Source organism: Spermophilus citellus (genome assembly GCF_964194105.1).
Source record: "Spermophilus citellus genome assembly, chromosome: 14".
NCBI lineage: Eukaryota > Metazoa > Chordata > Mammalia > Rodentia > Sciuridae > Spermophilus > Spermophilus citellus.
Genome location: NC_138194.1, coordinates 21,680,275 through 21,699,546, shown reverse-complemented (window position 1 = coordinate 21,699,546; position 19,272 = coordinate 21,680,275). Strand labels below are relative to the sequence as shown.

At 36.1% G+C, this 19,272-nt stretch overlaps 1 protein-coding gene across 9 annotated transcripts in view; it reads left to right on the top strand.

The window, feature by feature from the left end:
- Window positions 1-19,272, top strand: part of PRKDC (protein kinase, DNA-activated, catalytic subunit) — a 175,429-nt gene that overhangs the window by 11,746 nt on the left and 144,411 nt on the right. For 7 of the 9 annotated variants that reach the window (XM_081265643.1, XM_081265644.1, XM_081265648.1 and 4 more), the window contains 11 exons: window positions 7,037-7,183; window positions 8,005-8,169; window positions 8,799-8,967; window positions 10,313-10,362; window positions 11,535-11,660; window positions 13,195-13,347; window positions 15,764-15,879; window positions 16,187-16,346; window positions 17,573-17,659; window positions 18,102-18,221; window positions 18,654-18,813. In XM_081265643.1, the coding sequence (XP_081121769.1) occupies window positions 7,037-7,183; window positions 8,005-8,169; window positions 8,799-8,967; window positions 10,313-10,362; window positions 11,535-11,660; window positions 13,195-13,347; window positions 15,764-15,879; window positions 16,187-16,346; window positions 17,573-17,659; window positions 18,102-18,221; window positions 18,654-18,813 (1,453 nt within the window). The remainder of the gene's footprint in view (window positions 1-7,036; window positions 7,184-8,004; window positions 8,170-8,798; window positions 8,968-10,312; window positions 10,363-11,534; window positions 11,661-13,194; window positions 13,348-15,763; window positions 15,880-16,186; window positions 16,347-17,572; window positions 17,660-18,101; window positions 18,222-18,653; window positions 18,814-19,272) is intronic. The other 2 variants (XM_081265647.1, XM_081265646.1) reach the window with 2 other exon arrangements.

Sequence of the window (19,272 nt, the reverse complement as noted above, 5' to 3'; positions counted from 1 at the left end):
AAATTAAATTCTAATCTTGTATGTATAAATTTGAAAAATAGATATAAGTCAATCCATTGGCATCTGTAGTGTTTAGAGCAGAAGGCTTTACTTTCCATCAGTCTCGTAACTGGCAGCTGGACCAAGAGAGCTAGTAAGATACTAATTTTGGTCAGGACAGAGAGCCAACATTGAGGCAAGTCTCATGGAGCTAAGATGTGTCAGAGATGGGTTAGAGGAAAGGCTGGGAGGTTAGGGCTACTCAAACTTGAGGGTGGGGGACCAAGGGCCCCATCTCTGGGGAGGTAAGGGCTAGCTGCTCTGAGAAGATGGAGGCTTGTATGAGAGATTACCACAAGGATAGGGAGAGCACCTTTGTCCCTGTGGGTTTTCCATATAGAGAGGACGCAGTTGCAGAATTTCATCTGGCAAATTTTGAAGCAGATCTTTTTTGGCTAAGGGGAATGTGTTGTGATTGTGGTTCTGAGCAGTGGTTTCAAAATTGCTGTGCGCATCCAGAGGCATCTGGAAATTCCTGTAGTGTAGGCTAGGTGTTAAGGAGCTAGACTGCCAAGTTGGATCTGATGAAAGATCCTGGAGAGTCAAAATTTTGTTTGGAGAACTGTTAAAAATGAATAAGTGATAGTAAATGCGCAGACTAGTCCAGGAAAACGGTGTGAACTGTGTGCAGACACTGTTGGCCTGAGATTCACAGCTTAATAGGAGAGAGAGAGAGAGAGCACTGCTGTCCTGTGTCTGGGTGGGGCCCAACTCCCACAAAACTGAAGTAAGTGTGCTTTGTGTCTGGCCCGCTACTGCTTCCTGCTGTCCCTCTCAACTGAGTGTTCCTCTGCTGTTCTCAACCTGCCCATCAAACTTGTCTGTCAAAGTTATTCTTGATATTAACTTTGCTTCCTTTCCTGGTCCTCCTCATAAAAATGCCTGTTTTGCTTAATTGGCTGATCTTATTTGTTATAGAAAATGAAAGTTTATGGTATTATTTTTTTTCTGATTCACATAAATATGTTTGGATCTCAATAAACATTGGCTTTTGTGAGATGGCATTTCAGGCTTTGTCACTAAGATGAATAAGAAGGTCCAGGACTCACGTAGGAGTCTTTTTGGAGGGAATCACACCTGGTGGCATCCCTGAATCAGTGCTCACTAATAACACCTGCCTGTCATAGCAGAGGGTAGGTGGGGAGGGGGCCTGCAGGGATGACTATTAGCCCTCCTTTGGTTTGGCTACTTGCCGTTAATGAGCTTCACGGAATATCTTCATTGCAGATCTTTGCCAGAGAATTTAATTTCAGATTCCTGCTCCAATCCTTAATAAAAACTTAGATTGAATAGATGTTATTTAATCACTGAAGATATTTATTCTCCTAATACTGTGTAATTGAAAAAGTTAAAAGAGTTCAGGCAATTAAGAAGTTAGGAAACAATTCCCTCAGTGCTGTCCTTATAGCTGACTTCTGTTGCATGTTTAGGGGTTTCCAAAACTACCTTCAAATGTGATAGTTTGTGCTGGGCATAGTGGCACACGCCTGTAATCCCAGTGGCTCAGAAGGCTGAGGCAGGAGGATTGCAAATTCAGAGCTAGCCTCAACAGCTTAGTTTCCCTAAGGAACTTAGACTCTGTGTCAAAATAGAAAATAAATGGGCTACAGATGTGGCTATGTGGCTCAATAGTTGAACACCCCTGGGTTCAATCCCTGGTACCAAAATAAGAAAGAAAATGATTTTTTTGCTAAAAAGGTTCATAAAACTCAAAGCTATTAAGTTCACAGTAATGACTTATTGCAGCTAAAGGCAGAATTTAAAATCAACTACACACATAGTACAGAGACCAAGAAAGTACCAGACATGGAGCTTCTAGTGTCCTCTCCCTGTGGAGTCAGAACATGGTTATTTTCCTAATACTGATGTGTAACAGCCCACATGGAGTATTAACTGTGATGCTCATCTGAACTTCAGTGTTCAGTTTTTATTGCATCATGTTTGCATAATGAGTTGATCGATTGCCCATGTAGTTGATAACACATGACCCAAAGCCCCCACCCTAAGTCACATTGTTATTGTGAAGTTTGACCAGCCTCTAAATCAAGTCATTAGTTAATCCAGTGTGACTTGAGGCCCCCAGGCAAAAAAAGACATTTCTACCAGGCATGACATTGCCCAGAAGCCAAGGCAAATATCAGACTTCTTTTTAGGCAAGGTTAAATTCTTTATTTTACAATCTAGATATTGTAAATTTTATCTTATTTTGTACAAGCATCAGAAAGTCCTGTCCTCTTATGCATTTTAAAATAATTTATCCAAGATGCCCTTTGCATTATGCCACTGACTTCCATTGATATTATTAGACAGTCATATGAAATTTCTGGATAAATCATCTTAAACTTTTTGTTGCTTATAGTATCCTTTTTATGAAGGCTCTTGGGCAAACAATTCTTACACCTCATTACTAGGGAAAACTTTGCTTCCCTGAATGTCTGGTTTGTTTTTCTCATATTGATAGTGGGGCATATATAATGTTCTCTTTGTTCTGGCACTGAGAACTTCACAGTCTACCAACTATTATTTAAGAAGTCAATGCTAGGATGAGAGTGTAGTTCACTTGCCTAGCATGCCCCCAGGCACCTACACAAAGTGGGCGTTATTGAGGTATAATTTATATATAGCAGCATGCATGTATTTTATTTTTTTTTACAGTTGTAATTGATAAATACATGTACTGTGTAATTTGTTCAAGACAGGATACTTCCAGCCACTTAGTGTTTTGGTCAGCTTTTTCATTGCTGTGAACAAAAGACCTGACAAGACCAATTTTAATGGGGGAAAAGTTTATTTGGTGCTTATGGTTTCAGATGTTTCAGTGCATAGATAGCCAGCTCCATTGCTCTGGGCCCGAGATCAGGCAGAACATCACTGCAAAAGAGAGTGGTGGACAAAAGTGGCTGAGGATATGGTCTCCAGAAAGCAGAAGAGAGCTCTGCCCTCACCACAAAGTATAAACCCCAAGGGCAGGTCCCCGGTGATCCACCTCTTCCAGTGACATCCTGCCTGCCTATAGTTACCACACAGTTAATCCCTATCAGTGGATTAAAACGCTGATTGTCAATCATTTCACCTCTAAACTTTCTTGCATTGTCTTCACACATGAATGTGGGGGGACACTTCATATCTAAACCATAACACTTAGAAAATTCCCTTGAGCCTCTGCATTTTGTCCCCATTTCCAGCTATAGGCAACCAGTGCTTTCTGACACACAAGATTTGTTTTGCCTTTTGTAGAATTCCATGTAAGTTTTATAGTGTCTGTTCTGTATAACTTGGTTTGCTCTGTCAGTATTGGTTTTTTTCTTTTGGCAGCGGGGGGGTGGTTGCTGGGGATAGAACTCAGGGGCATTTGGCCACTGAGCCAAATCCCTAGCTTTTTGTATTTTAGAATAAAAAGCATCTTAATAATTTAGAAACAGGGTCTCACTGAGTTGCTTAGGGCCTCACTAAGTTGCTGAGGATGGCTTTGAGCTTGTAATCCTCCAGCCTCAGCCTTCTGAACTGCTGTGCATGCACTTCTGTGGTGGCATGCACCACCACACCTGGCTCTGTCAGTGTTTTTGAGAGTTTAATTTAACCATATTGTAGCGTGTGTCAGTAGTTCATTTTTATTTTTGCATAGTATTCCAAGGTATGTATATAGCATAGTTTATTCACAGACATTTGGTTGTTTCTAATTTGGGGTTTTTGTAAATAAAATAGCAAAGTCCATTTGTACCCAAGTGTCAAATTTCTCTGTCTTTCTCTTTTTGGTACTGGAGATTTAACCCAGGGGAGCTTGTCCACTGAGCCACATGTCTAGCTGTTTTTAAAATTTTTATTTTTATTTAGCTAAGTTGCTTAAAGTGTCACTAAGTTGCTGAGGCTGGTCTCAAACTTGCAATCGTCCTGCCTCCCAAGCCAGTGGGATTACTGGTGTGCACCACTTCACTCAGCTAACATTTCTCTTAAGTAAAAACTTAGAAGTGGCATTGCTGGATTACATGATAGATGTATGTTAACCTTTAGAGGAAACTATCAAACTCTTCTCCAAAGTGGTTTTACCATTTTACATTCCTGCCAGTGATGCAGGAATGTAAAGTACTAAAACCACTTTTTTCTAGTTATCCTATGTACTCAATCATACTTGGTATTGTCACTTTAATTTTAGCTATTTCTAATGGTACATAATGTTATTGAGGTTTTATTTTGGATTTCTTTTTTTTTTTGGGTACCAGAGATTGAACTCAGGGGCACTCACCCACTGAGCTATATCCCCAGCTATATTTTATATTTTATTTAGAGACAGGGTCTCACTGAGTTGCTTAGTGCTTTCTTGTAGTTGCTAAGGCTGGCTTTGAACTCGTGATCCTCCTGCCTCAGCCTCCTGAGCCGCTTAGGATTATAGGGATGAGCCACCACGCCAGGTTATTTTGGGTTTCTGTGATGACTGTTGTTATTGATCCTTTTTTTTTTTTTGTGGTTATTAGCCACATTTTTTTTTTGTTTTTGTTTTGGGGATTAAACCTAGGGGTGCTTAACCACTGAGCCATGTCTCCTTCCCTTCTTATTTTGTTTTGAAACACTGAGTTACCAAGATTGACCACAAACTTGAGATCCTCCTGCCTTAGCCTCCTGAGTCACTGAGATTACCAGTGTGTGCCACTATGTCCAGCTCCTGTATCCCATTTAAGAAGGAATTTTCTTTAGGAAGTTTTGTAATAAATTTATAGTTTTATCATTTGCATTTAGGTCTATAATCCATTTTGAAGTACTTTTTGCTTATGTTATAAAATAAAGGTTGATGTCAGTTTTTCCCCACATTTGTTGGTTCAAGCATCAGTTATTGAAAAGACTTAATTTCCCCCATTGACTTACCCTGATACCTTAGTCAAAAATTATTTGACCAAGCCAGGTGCAGTGATGCACACCTGTAATCCTAGCTACTTGGGAAGGTAGAGGCAGGAGGATCACAACTTCAAGATCAGCCTAAGTAACTTAGTGAGACTGTCTCAAAATAAATAAAAAGGGCTGGGGATGTAATTCATTGGCAAAACACCTGGCTCAACCCCTAGTAATGCACACACAAGTCAATTGACCATGTAAGTGTGGACTTATTTCTAGACTCTCTAGTTTGTTCCATTCACCTTTATGTTTGCCCTTGTATTAGCACTTCATTGTCCTCTAGCTTCATGTTATCTTATTTTCCATTATTATTTTTTGCTATTATAGATGCATTTTAAAATTTAAATGTTATCCCTATGGGAAAGAGATTTTTCTTTTTCTTTTTTTTTAAATATGTTTTTAGTTGTAGATGGACACGATACATTTATTTTATTTATCTTTTATGTGGTCCTGAGGATTGAACCCAGAGCTTCACACATGCGAGATGAGCGCTCTACCACTGAGCCACTACCCCAGTCCCGAAATTTTTCTTTTTTCATTTAATAGTTTTCTATAAACTTCTTTTTTTTTTTAAGAGAGAGTGAGAGAGGAGAGAGAGAGAGAGAGAGAGAGAGAGAATTTTTAATATTTATTTTTTAGTTCTCGGCGGACACAACATCTTTGTTGGTATGTGGTGCTGAGGATGGAACCTGGGCCGCACGCATGCCAGGCGAGCGCGCTACCGCTTGAGCCACATCCCCAGCCCTCTATAAATTTCTTATTAAAACCCTTGTAAGTTAGTTGCATTAAAAAAAAAAAAAAAGACATACAGTACCAAGAATAATGTGCAAATCTTCCAAAATCCCACTACCAACAAAAAAAATCACTATTTTGATGACCCCTTTCTCATTTTGTCTTCTTCCCTCCTCCTCCTTTTCCTCTTTTTGTAGAAGGAAGGAGTGAAGAGAAAGATATTTTGCCATAAAGGAGAATTATTCACAATTTTTGCAACCTTGAGACTTTCCACTGTTGTATGTTCACTCCTGATGGCACGTTGAGATCTGCATGATTAATTTTTAATGGTATTATGATATAGCATTGTTTTATATGCTAAAATATCTTATTCTATCCTGTCTTCTCGGTAAATATTTTCAAATCTTTGCTATAACAAGCAGAAAATAATTGGATAACAATGTATTGAAAGGACATTTGCTGAAAATGCATTGATAAAGTAGCAACACTTAAATGGTTAAATATTACAATAAATTCAGAAAATGAAAAACTTTTGAAATTAAGATATTATTTATTTACTTCTTGAGAAACATGTTCATGGTCTGTTTTGTGAAAGGAAATTTTGAAGCAATATCCGTGATTCTCCATCCTTCTAAAATGAATGGGGAACAAAGATCTGAGAAGGACAAATGCTAAGACCTGATGGCTTTGGGTAGAATTAGGGAATGTTGTAGTTGGTTGGTGATGGAAGGTGGATCCTTTTTCCCTTTTTATCTGTTTATCATCTCAACTCTTTCCATTCTTATCCTAGACAGTCTTTGTCCTAAAATTAGGAAAGTTCTTTTGATTACCTATGTTTTTGCGTTTAGGCCACCGTTGCTTAGTTGGTAGATAATCATCTATTTGCTTTTAAAAGCACTTTTTTTTCCCCTTCCCTCACTTCATTTAAGCTTTATAATCTGTAGCTTATTTTTTATAAGTTTGTGATTCCTTGTCTTTCTGATTGTAAGTTGTAATTTATATTTGTTATGACTTCTGAATTCATTGTCCACTGGGTCTGATAGTTTCATTCACACTCTGGATGACATGTGCTCCAATGACTACTTTCTGCTTTATCTAAATTTGTATTTTGCATGTGTGCAGATTACTTTCTACATTTCCCTGTCTCTTTTAGTTCATTTCTTTAGGAAGAATATATCACATACAATAAATATATCATTATTTAGAGTCTATCTTTCTTGAACTTCAAACTAAGCAAATAGAAGTAAAGTGTCTTATGAGTAACAGAAATTGTAACTGTTAGTATGTAAATAGTATAGAAACAATTTCAGTTTTTTCATATTTGTATAGATTATTTTGCTATTAATTATTTCTAAAGATAAATATGATGTAATTACAGATTTCTTTTATGGTGGCAAAAGACGCAGAGGTGCATAAGAGTAAGCTCCAGTACTTTATGGAACAATTCTATGGAATCATCAGAAACACAGATTCAAACAGCAAGGAGTTATCCATTGCTATCCGTGGATATGGACTCTTTGCGGGAGTATGGCTCATTAATTAACTCTATTCTTTTTGTTTCACCTGAGTGTTTAAAGGATAGTGTCTCATACTTGTGACAGTATTATTGTCATTTGTTAAGAGCTTTTTCAGTGTTTACTATGTAAGAATCCTTTAATACATGTTATATCAGAGCCTTATAACTCTTCTATAAGCTGAGTATTATTCTGTTTTATGCACGAGGAAACTGAGATCCAGAGATATTAACTTATCAAAGGATACACAGAATTGATAAAGTCTAAAGACCAAAAGCCCATGTTTTTCTCTGTGCTGTATTGTTCCTTATTTAAAAAAAAAAAAAAAGTAAAATTGTAGTTGTTGGTGGCACACTCCCATAATCCCAGGGAGTAGGGAGGCTGAGGCAGGAGGATTGCAAATTTAAGGCCAGCTTTAGCAACTTTTTGAGATCTGGTCTTAGAATAAAAAATAGTTGCATTATCAGATTTGTGAGTTTAAAAAGAAGACTGCGCTCATAGTGTGGAGCATGGTATAATAGTGTATCCTGGACATCTGTTTAAGTCTGGTCTTCCCGGGATTGCCTATCTTCATAAGGGCACTGACTGCATGTGACCCACCATCTAAACAGTGCCTAGAACATAGTTAATCAAAAAATGTTTTGTGTATGAATAACTATAGTGTGATCACAGCCTAGTATAAAAAGCATCTTAATAAGATATTTTATATAAAGTAAACAAAGTAGTTTGCTAAATATCAGTTTATAATAACATGGCTTAACATGACATCCTAAGTAGCTTTGTTTTGATGCGGATAAGTTTGATAAAGAGTTATGTTTTGCTTTTCTTAAAGCCTTGTAAGGTTACAAATGCAAAAGATGTTGACTTCATGTACATTGAGCTCATTCAGCGCTGCAAGCAGATGTTCCTCACCCAGACAGACACTGTTGATGACCATGTTTATCAGATGCCCAGTTTCCTCCAGTCTATTGCAAGTGTCTTGCTTTACCTTGACACAGTAAGTGAAATTGTTATAAATTGTGTACAGTTTGAATATTTAATCTTGTTTTTTTTCAAATAATTTGGTGGAGTCATATCGTTCCTTTAGTGTAGGCACTATTGTGGTCAAAATGACATTTTAATAGAATTTTTTATTAATAGACTTCCCATTAGTAACTTGATTTCTCATCCAGAGAAGATAAAAGTATGTGTTACTTTTTCTGTTCTAAAAAATTAAGAATCATTGCTTGGGATACAGTTGTGCCTTAACTATCAGATAATTTTACTCTAATTTCTAATTTCTTTTTTTTTTTTTTTTTTAAAGAGAGAGTGAGAGGGGAGAGAGAGAGAGAGAGAGAGAGAATTTTTAATATTTATTTTTTAGTTCTCGGCGGACACAACATCTTTGTTGGTATGTGGTGCTAAGGATCGAACCCGGGCTGCACACATGCCAGGCGAGCGCGCTACCGCTTGAGCCACATCCCCAGCCCTCTAATTTCTTTTAGGCAGTCATAAGCATTAAGCTTGGCAGAGAAGTTTTCATTTATCTAAAACATGCTTAATGTAGTTCCAATTGGTTTGGATATTTGTATTATTCATATATTTATTCTCTCCTGTAACTTTTAGTTTGCTTTTCATTTCTGCTAGGTTCCTGAGGTGTATACTCCAGTTCTGGAACATATCATAGTGGTACAAATAGACTGTTTCCCACAGTATAGTCCAAAAATGCAGTCAGTCTGTTGTAAAGCCATAGTGAAAGTTTTCCTAGCCTTAGCAGAAAAAGGACCAGTTCTCTGGAATTGCATTAGTACTGTGGGTAAGTTTGCCATTCATTCTTGTTCTTTTTTTTTTTTTTATTGATTAAAAAAATGACAGTGGAATGCATTACAATTCTTATACATATATACCACAATTTTTCATATATCTGTATATAAAGTATGTTGACACCAAATTCGTATCTTCATACATGTACTTTGGATAATGATGTCTATCACATTCCACCATCCTTGCTAATCCCCTGCCCGCTTCCTTTGCTTCCCACCCCTCTGCCCTATCTAGAATGCATCTAATCCTCCCATGCTTCCCCTCCCTACCCCCCTATGAGTCAACCTCTTTATATCAGAGAAAACATTTGGCATTTGTTTTTTTGGAATTGGCTAACTTCACTTAGCATTATCTTTCCCAACGCCATCCATTTATCTGCAAATACCATAATTTTATTCTCTTTTATTGCTGAGTAAAATTCCATTGTGTATATATGCCACATTTTTTTTTATCCATTCATCCACTGAAGGGCATCTAGGTTGGCTCCACAGTCTAGCTATTGTGAATTGTGCTGCTATAAACATTGATGTGGCTGTGTCCCTGTATTTTTAAGTCCGTTGGGTATAGTCCGAAAAGAAGGATAGCTGGGTCAAATGGTGGTTTCATTCCCAGATTTCCAAGGAATCTCCATACTGCTTTCCATATTGGCTGCACCAGTTTGCAGTCCCACCAGCAATGTATGAGTGTACCTTTCTCCCCCACATCCTCGCCAACATTTATTGTTGTTTGTCTTCATAATTGCTGCTATTCTGACTGGAGTGAGAACATTCTTGTTCTTATGATGATGAGTAATGAATACTTAAAATATTACATAACATCTGCTAAATTCCTTTGTTTTAGGCTGGGAATGTGGCTCAGTGGTAGAGAGCCTGCCCAGTATGCATGAGCCCCTGGGTTTAATCCTCAGCACTGCAGAAAAATAAATAAATAAATAAAAATAAATAGGATTCTTTTGTATCTTAAAGCCCTTTTAGAGAATTCTTAAAATTTTGGTGGGTCAAAATATTTTTTTCCCTCATACTTAGTTTCTGAATTTATTTATTTATTTATTTATTTATTTTTTCTATTTCTTTTATTTTTTAGTTATGGGTGGACACAACATCTTTGTATGTGGTGCTGAGGATTGAACCCGGGCCGCACGCATGCCAGGCGAGCGCGCTACCGGTTGAGCCACATCCCCAGCCCTTAGTTTCTGAATTTAATAGTTCAAATTTTAAAACTAAGGATACTAACAAATTTAGAAAAGAAATCGAAAGGTGAAGTTATAAAAATTGTTTTTGTTGCCCATTTGGTTATATTTTTCAGTGTTCATTTTTATTTTTATTTTTTATTTTTAGTGCATCAGGCTTTAATCAGAATATGTTCTAAACCAGTGATCCTTCAAAAGGTAAATTCTGAATCTAATGTTTCAAATAAGTCTTTTATCACTGGAGGTTAAAAATGTTGCTGTATTTTTAGTATGTAAATATATAAAAGTGGCCTTTCTTCTTCATTAGCCATGCCTTACATTTTAAAAAATGTTGGTCATAATACCTATATTGTGTGAGGTGAATGTATTTCTCACAAGATATGAAATTCCTCAGCTGGGTGCAGTGGCGCATGCCTATAATACCAGCAGCTCAGGAGGCTGAGGCAGGAGGATCATGAGCTCAAAGCCAGCCTCAGCAAAAGCAAGGTGATAAGCAACTCAGTGAGACCCTATCTCTAAATAAAATACAAAATAGGGTTGGAGATGTGGCTCAGTGGTCGAGTGCCCCTGAGTTCAATCCCCAGTACTTAAAAAAAAAAAAAAAAAAAAAAAAAAAAGAAAGATGAAATTCCTTAAACATAATTTTACTCTGTGTGTGTGTGTGTGTGTGTGTGTGTGTGTGTGTGTGTGTGTGTGTATACACACACACACACACACACACACTTTTTTTTTCCTTTTTCTTTTTTTGTGATGCTGGGGATCAAACCCAGGCTTCGTACATGTGAGGCAAACATTCTACCAACTGAGCTAATCCCCACCCCTGTTTTATATATTTTTACAAAAAAGAAATGTTTTCTGTGCTAGGGTTGTAGCTCAGGGGTAAAGCTCTTGCTTAGCACATGTAAGGCACTGGGTTCAATTCTTAGCACCACATAAAAACAAAATAAATAAATAAAATGAAGGTATGGTGTCCATTTACAACTAAAAAAATTTTAAAAAATGTTTTCTCTTTTGGAACTCTAGGATAAAATGCTAAGGTGTATTATGGGAGGCATACCTTAGTTAATAGAAATTATAGTAAATAGGTTAAGATGACAGATTGAACTGTGTAAGAAAGAGAAAGAATGATTTATTGTGCATCTGGTAGATAATGTGTCAAAATAGTTTTTGGTTTTAGTCACAGAACAATCATCCTTTTTTCAACTTCTTTTTATTGTGCTTTCAAAATATGTCTTCCTTAATCTGATTGTGTAAGTCTCCTGCTGGTTGCAGTTTTAGTTAAGAAAAGTCTGAAAATCAGCTAGTTCTGGCAGCCAAGCTGCTTTTGTGAGTACATCAGTCAATATTGGCTTGCTTTCTTTCTGGCCTAGGGTGCTGACTCTGAATCTAAAGACCAACGAGCCTCAGGGGAGGTTAGAACTGGCAAATGGAAAGTGCCCACATATAAAGACTATGTGGATCTTTTTAGACATCTCCTGAACTGTGACCAGATGATGGTAAAATTTATAATTTTAAAGCTACAAATGTTCCCCAGTTCCTTTCTTTCAATAATTATTGACTAAATACTTGTTTCAAAATTATGTTGTGATAACTTTGAAAAGTTTTTAAAAAATACTTCAAGAAATGAAGAATTAAAATAGTTGAAGACAAAGTGAGACTAGAAGCTGGGTGCAGTGGTGCACTCCTGTAATAGCACCTAGGCTGAGATAGGAGGTTTGCAAGTTTGAGGCCAGCCAGGGCAAAATAAAATAAAAAGACCTAGGGTATCGCTCAATGGTAGGGGTGCTTGCCTAACATGCTTAAGGCCCTGCATTCAATCCCAAGTACTGTAAGGGGGAGGGGAGTGAAACTAGGAAAAAAGTTAATTGAATGGAATACAAATGTACAGCTCTTTAAAATTAATTACTGTAGCTAAGTCCTTTTTTAGCTTCATGGGACAGGATAATGTAGTTGGTAGTAAATTATTATTTTCATCAGGTCCAATGTCTTAGGAAACAGAAAGTATAACAGTATTATCATCAGAGAACTATCCTACCCCCTGCCAATTTTTTTTGGGTACTAGATATTGAACCCAGGGTCTCATGCATGCTAAACACACAATCTACTGTTGAACTACACCTCCAGCCCTCTTTATTTGCTTAAGATAAAGATAAATTAAATCCAATTGGTTGAATAGGTGTGAAGGTGATTAGTGCATAGTTACTATTTACATTAATTATATTAGAATAGTACCTCTTGCCTACTATTATTCTGGTAGATATTTCTTCAGTTTCTACATTAGGCTTGGTTGCCTAATGTTTTAATATATCCATTGATACCTAGGGCATGCAACTTTATGTCAATAGATAATTTCTATCTAGTCAAAAAATCTTAGATTTTTTTTTTTACTTTTTTTATTGAGTTAAAATAGTATAGCAGTTATTAATTTTATCCAAAATATTTATTGTGTGTAATGTTAGATATCCCTATATTTGGAAGTTAAATCCCATAGAATGTGTGAGAATAGGCAGAGAAATTAAGACTATAATTTTGGAATGATACAATAGCTTCACTTTTAAAGAAATAGTAGATTGTACTTTCCAGTTTATTGTGAGGCTGGGTATATATTTACCTATTATGCATGTATGTGTTTATACATGTGTAAATATATGTGTATGTACACAAGCAAATAGTGTATATGTTTCTTACATTTGTGTGTTTATGGACATTTGCACACAAATTGTTAGAGTAATGTTTTGACAGGGCTTTGTCTAAATCTTCTCATTCACTGCTATGTACAAAGTTTTTGGTACATGACTATATAAATTGTATTATCTGACTGAAATGATGCTGTAACAATGATTTGGAAAGGATTTTGAAGCTTGAAAACTTCAGGTAAATCTGCCACAGTTTACATATCACTGGTTCCATGATACCTAAAAATTCAAGAACCTGTGTATGTATCTTTTTAAAAAATATCTTAAAGCTTATAAATACTCATCCTAAATATTTCTTTGTACAAAATTTTGAAGTTTTTTCCTTTATTTAAAGGATTTTATTTTAGCAGACGAGACATTTCTCTTTGTGAATTCTTCCTTTCAAAGTCTGAATCATTTACTCTATGATGAATTTGTAAAATCCATTTTGAAGATTGTGGAGAAATTGGATCTTACACTAGAAAAACAGACTTTTGGAGAACAAGAGGTTAGAATTTTTTGTCAATAATATTGCATCATTTTATACTAACTTTCTTTGCATGTAAATATTCAGGGAATAATAGCACATCTTTAGGGGATTGAAGCAAATTGATTTCATTGGGTGGGATTACTATGTGCCATTGATGCTTTTCTGTTGGATATAGACTTATTGTATACAAAATGTTATCAGTGGATTATTCAAAAAGCAATTTCTATATTTAATATGTTAAAACTTTTTTTTTTTAATTTGCTAGGTTTATTTCTCACTTTGATAGATGAGACTTTTTACAATAGGAAAGGGAAGCCTGAGGTTCCTTGTTTTTTGTTAAGAACACTCCAACTGGGGCAGAAAATATCAAATTTGCTCTTGAGATATTAGAATGCAGGTAATAGACTGAACATACCCAGGGTATGTAGCCTGGATAATAGGTTAATCTTTGCTTGAAGTTGCTAGCGTGGAGCTGTCCTGCTCTTTTCTGAGGTGTCTGTAGAGAGAGCAAACTACAAGACTGAGACTAGTGTGTAAGGGTTAGAGGTATCATTGGAAAACTTTTAGTTTGCTTTTGATCATAGTGATAATTCTAGACGCATTTGTGCTTGTTAGAGTTCACGTGTATGTAGTTCTACTGCACTTGTGAAGGTACATGAGACATGATGGGATAATGGAGAGAATATGCAAAGGGGAAAAAATGGAAGTGTTATAAGGCCATTGCCACATTGGCTGTATTGTACTTGTAATGTGCTGTTTTTTTATGCTGGGTGATAGAAACCAGTGTGAGTTGAATTATTTTATGTGTTGTATGCTTGTCTAAGATAATTTCATAAAAAAAACAAAACAAAACAAAACAAAAAACTCTTCAAAAGGATATTTCCTGGAACTGTGTCATCCAACATACAAGCATTTTAGAACACTTGTTCATCTTCATTCAGAAATCTTCACTGGCTTCTCTTTCTCTGTGGTCCACCCTTTTTGCCTGTGCCAGCAGGTCCCCTGTCACCTCTGTCATAGCTGGTCTCCAGTCGTTTGTAGGTTCTTTCTCTGTGTTTATTTTTATTTTTTTTCATCTACTCATTTTTTTTATTACAAAGCTCTTGACATATCATATTTCATACATTTGATTCAAGCGGATTATGAACTCTCATTTTTACCCTGTAAAAATGATTGCAGAATCACATCGGTTACACATCCACTTTTTTACATAATGCCATACTACTGTATGTTGTATTCTGCTGCCTTTCCTATCCTCTACTATCCCCCCTCCCCTCCCCTCCCCTCCCATCTTCTCTCTCTACCCCATCTACTGTAATTCATTTCTCTCTCTTGGGTTTTTTTTTTCCCCTTTCCCCTCACTTCCTCTTATATGTAATTTTGTATAACAATGAGGGTCTCCTTCCATTACCATGCAATTTCCCTTCTCTCTCCCTTTCCCTCCCACCTTTCGTCCCTGTTTAATGGTGATCTTCTTCTCATGCTCTTCCTCCTTGCTCTGTTCTTAGTTGCCCTCCTTATATCAAAGAAAACATTTGGCATTTGTTTTTTAGGGATTGGCTGGCTTCACTTAGCATAATCTGCTCTAATGCCATCCATTTCTCTGCAAATGACATGATTTTGTCATTTTTTAGTGCTAAGTAATACTCCATTGTGTATAAATGCCACATTTTTTAATCCATTCATCTATTGAAGGGCATCTAGGTTGGTTCCACGGTCTAGCTATTGTGAATTGTGCTGCTGTGAACATCGATGTAGCAGTATCCCTGTAGTGTGCTCTTTTAAGGTCTTCAGGAAATAGTCCGAGAAGGGCAATAGCTGGGTCAAATGGTGGTTCCATTCCCAGCTTTCCCAGGAATCTCCATACTGCTTTCCAAATTGGCTGCACCAATTTGCAGTCCCACCAGCAATGTACAAGTGTACCCTTTTCCCCCTATCTCTGTGTTTGTAACCTGTTGTTTAATATTAGAATTTGAATATACAAATTGTATTTGATAACATAGATTTGGTAACACAAACATAATATGTTTAAAATTAAACTTCATGTACTCCCCCATATTACATTTTTTGTTGTCTTTCTTATTACTGTTCATTATTCTTTTTTTTCACAATTGGAAACCTTCAAGTGATCATTGATCCTTCTTAACCTTTTACTGTTCTGCCTCTGTCCAAGTATCACTGCTGGCTTCTTGAAGCAGTCAGACCCTTGTTTTATTTCTCCCATTCTTTCATCACTTCATGATTTCTTTGGTTTTTCTGTTGCTTCATGTCCTGTTGTTCCTCTAGACTGTAGGCTCTTAGGAACCTGTGTCTGCCTTTATCACATTTTCATTCTTTCCTCATAGAATCAGGTCTAGGACAAGAAGATTGAAAAGTTATTTGTTGAATAATATGTGATCGAATAGTACAATGTTTGGTACAATTAATTTTTAAGGATGGAAATGAGGCTACTGGTGTTTGGGTGATCCCGACTTCAGATCCAGCTGCTAACTTACATCCTGCTAAACCTAAAGATTTTTCAGCTTTCATTAACCTGGTGGAATTTTGCAGGTACTTTGTAAAATTTTAATTATTTAAGACTGAAAATTATTAGTAATTGGGTATAATAGAGGAAATACCCTTAAATAAATATAAGAAATAAAATAGTATAAGGATTTAAATCTAAAATCATTTATATATAGACCTTTAAAATATATCTAAATGAGCCTTTTAAAAAATCTGAAGGTAGATTAAAAAAGAATTCACTTAAAATGTTATACAATAGAATTATAATTTTTATAACCCATGTATTTTTAAAGATAAATAAAAATTAGTAGGATAAAAATTTCTACCTTAAACATTTAATTTGTTTTTACAGAGAGATTCTCCCTGAGAAACAAGTAGGATTTTTTGAACCTTGGATGTATTCATTTGCATATAAGTTAATTTTGCAGTCTACACAGTTGCCACTCATCAGTGGTTTCTACAAATTACTTTCTATTGCAGCGAGAAATGCCAAGAAAATAAAATATTTCGAGGTAAGAATTTTGGAAAATATGGTTTATTCTTGTGTTGTTTTCATTCTTTTTTTTTTCCCCCTTTGGAAAAAAATGAGTGTATATGATGCATTATAAAATATGTGTGATTATGGCATATGCAGTTTTAAAGTCTACTAATTATATGTATGTGTGGTGTGTGTGTGTGTGTGTGTGTGTGTATGTATATTTGCATGTTTTTTTTTTTTTTTTTTTTTTTTTTGTGGTACTGGGGATTGAACTCAAGAATGCTCTACCACTGAGCTACAGCCTTTTTAAAAAAATATTTTTATTTTGAGATAGAGTCTTATTAACTTGCCAAGGCTGGTCTTGAATTTGTGACCTCCTGCCTCAGTTTCCCTAGTCGCTGGGATTATAGGTGTGCGCCATCACGTCTCTTTATTATATATTTTTATTTGCATTTTTTTGGGGAGTGCTGGGGATTGAACCCAGGGCCTTGTGCATTCGAGGCAAGCATTCTACCAACTGATCTGTGTCCCCATCCCCTTTTATTTTATATATTTATATAAGAGAGAGAATCTTTTTTTTTTCTTTTGTAGATGGACACAACACAATGCCTTCATTTTTATGTGGTGCTGAGACTCGAACCCAGGTCCCACTAGTGCTAGGCGAGCACTCTACCCCTGAGCCACATTCCTAGCCCTTATTATATATTTTTAAAAGCTGATATTTGAGTGTCAGTTGGATGACTGTCTTTGAAAAGTTAGTGGCATTTTCTGCTTTGATTTTTAACCACCTGGCTAATTTATTCAAGATTCCTAGGAATTTTTGAATTGCAGTCATTATTTGTAAGTTGTGGGCTGTCTCCATACTTAGCTAATCAGAAACTCTGGGGGCAAGCCTGAGTGATTTGTGCAGCAATTCATCCAGATATTTTGGTGCCTTCTGAGTTTTGAGAATGACTGTGATAGCATCCATGAGGCTCCATTTTGTCACACAAGTACTGGAAGCAGGTCTCCCAGAACACAGATATCTTACTGGAAGATGGAAAGGGAAATGGACTTAGTTCAGCTTCCCTCTTCCTGTTCTATTTCTTATTGGCCTCTGCCTAAAAATACTCTTATAGCTGAGTCTCTTTTTTTTCCACACTGGACTTTGGTAAAATGGAATGAGTTCAGCCTTCTGGAGAAAGGTTGGGAACTGCTGGATTAGAATATAATATTTCCTAATTCTTGCTTAGTGTACTAATTTGCTATTTTATTTGACAGGGAGTTAGTCCAAAGAGTCTGAAATGCTCTCCTGAGGACCCAGAAAAGTATTCTTGCTTTGCTTTATTTGCAAAATTTGGTAAAGAGGTAATTTTTAAGTGATTTATCTTAGTGTTTTATAGGTTATTTTTAAATGAATGTGTAGTGAAAAAATCCTAGTGATCATAAGTGACATAATTTTTTTAAAAAACTGGTTTGCTAAATTAAGATTGGAAGTTAAGGTCTTTAAAAAACTAACACAGCAAATCATTGTGTTTCAAAAGTACCTTGAATTCCCTTAAAATAATTCAACTGAGTGATGACAACTCAAAATCAAAATATATTTCTTAATTTTTTCATATAGAGGGGAATTAGGCCCTTCAACAAATTATCTTGGAGATCAGTGGTTAGTTTGTAAGTGAACACGGTCATGTCAAATAAAGTCTATGTGCTCATTCTTTGTATTTGAAAATAGACTAAAAGTTTTAAAATTGATTTTCAAATTGTAGTCTCTCTTCAGATACTTACTATTGTCTTATTTCTCATTAAGGTATCAGTTAAAATGAAACAGTACAAAGATGAACTTTTGGCCTCCTGTTTGACCTTTGTTCTGTCCTTGCCACATGACATCATTGAACTTGACTTTAGAGCCTACGTCCCTGCATTGCAGGTAGATGAATTTTTTGGAGCAGACCCACATCTTCATTGCTATTATTTTTCCTAAAGAGCATGGAGATACCAAGGATCTCCATGCAGGATCACATATGCAGGTTGCATGAATGGCTTAGCCTCTGCCACTTCCCAGCTTTGGTGCTCAGGAAACCTGACATGGCCTCTCTGAGCTTCCCTTGCAGGCAAATGTGAGAATTACACCTTGCATATGTTGGAAGTCTGTAGTAAACCACCAGTCTTGTGGACTGGTGCTATTTGTTTTCCTTGTGGTGACCTGGACTGTACCCACATACCTCCAGCAATGTCTGAGCTCCTGTGATAGAATAATGGTGTATTACACAGAAACCACAATTAACTGGTGTTTTTTTTTTTTTTTTCTTTAAATCTCAAATTCACCATTTTTCTCTTTATCATGTTTGGATTGACATAGATGGCATTCAAGCTGGGTTTGAGCTATCCCCCGCTGGCAGAAGTAGGTCTGAATGCTCTTGAAGAATGGTCAGTTTACATCGACAAGCATGTAATTCAGCCTTATTACAAAAATATTCTCCCCTGCCTTGATGGATACCTGAAGACTTCCACTTTATCAGGTAAGGTTTAAAAAAATTGAAATATGCATCATGATTAATAGGACTGTTCGTATTTTTTGAAACTTTTAAAATTTGAACCCAATATTTTCATTATATGTTTGTTTTTATTCCCCAGTCATCTCAATATAATTGCAACAATAGAAAATGTAATCAAGGCATTAAAATATTTTTCATTTAATTGTTTATATCTTACTAAGATTTATAAAATCTTCAGGGATAGAAACTCTTTGCAATTCCTAATATACTACCTTGCAAATAATTTTTAAATAAATCAGACAAGAATTAAAAATATCAGAAGCCAGGCATGGTTGCACACAACTGTAATTCCAGTGGGCTTGGGGGGCTGAGTCAGGAGAATTGCAAGTTTAAGACCAGTGTCAGCAACTTAGCGGGACCCTATCTCAAAGTAACATTAAAAAGGCTAATAATGTAGCTCAATAGTAGAGCACTTACCTTTCA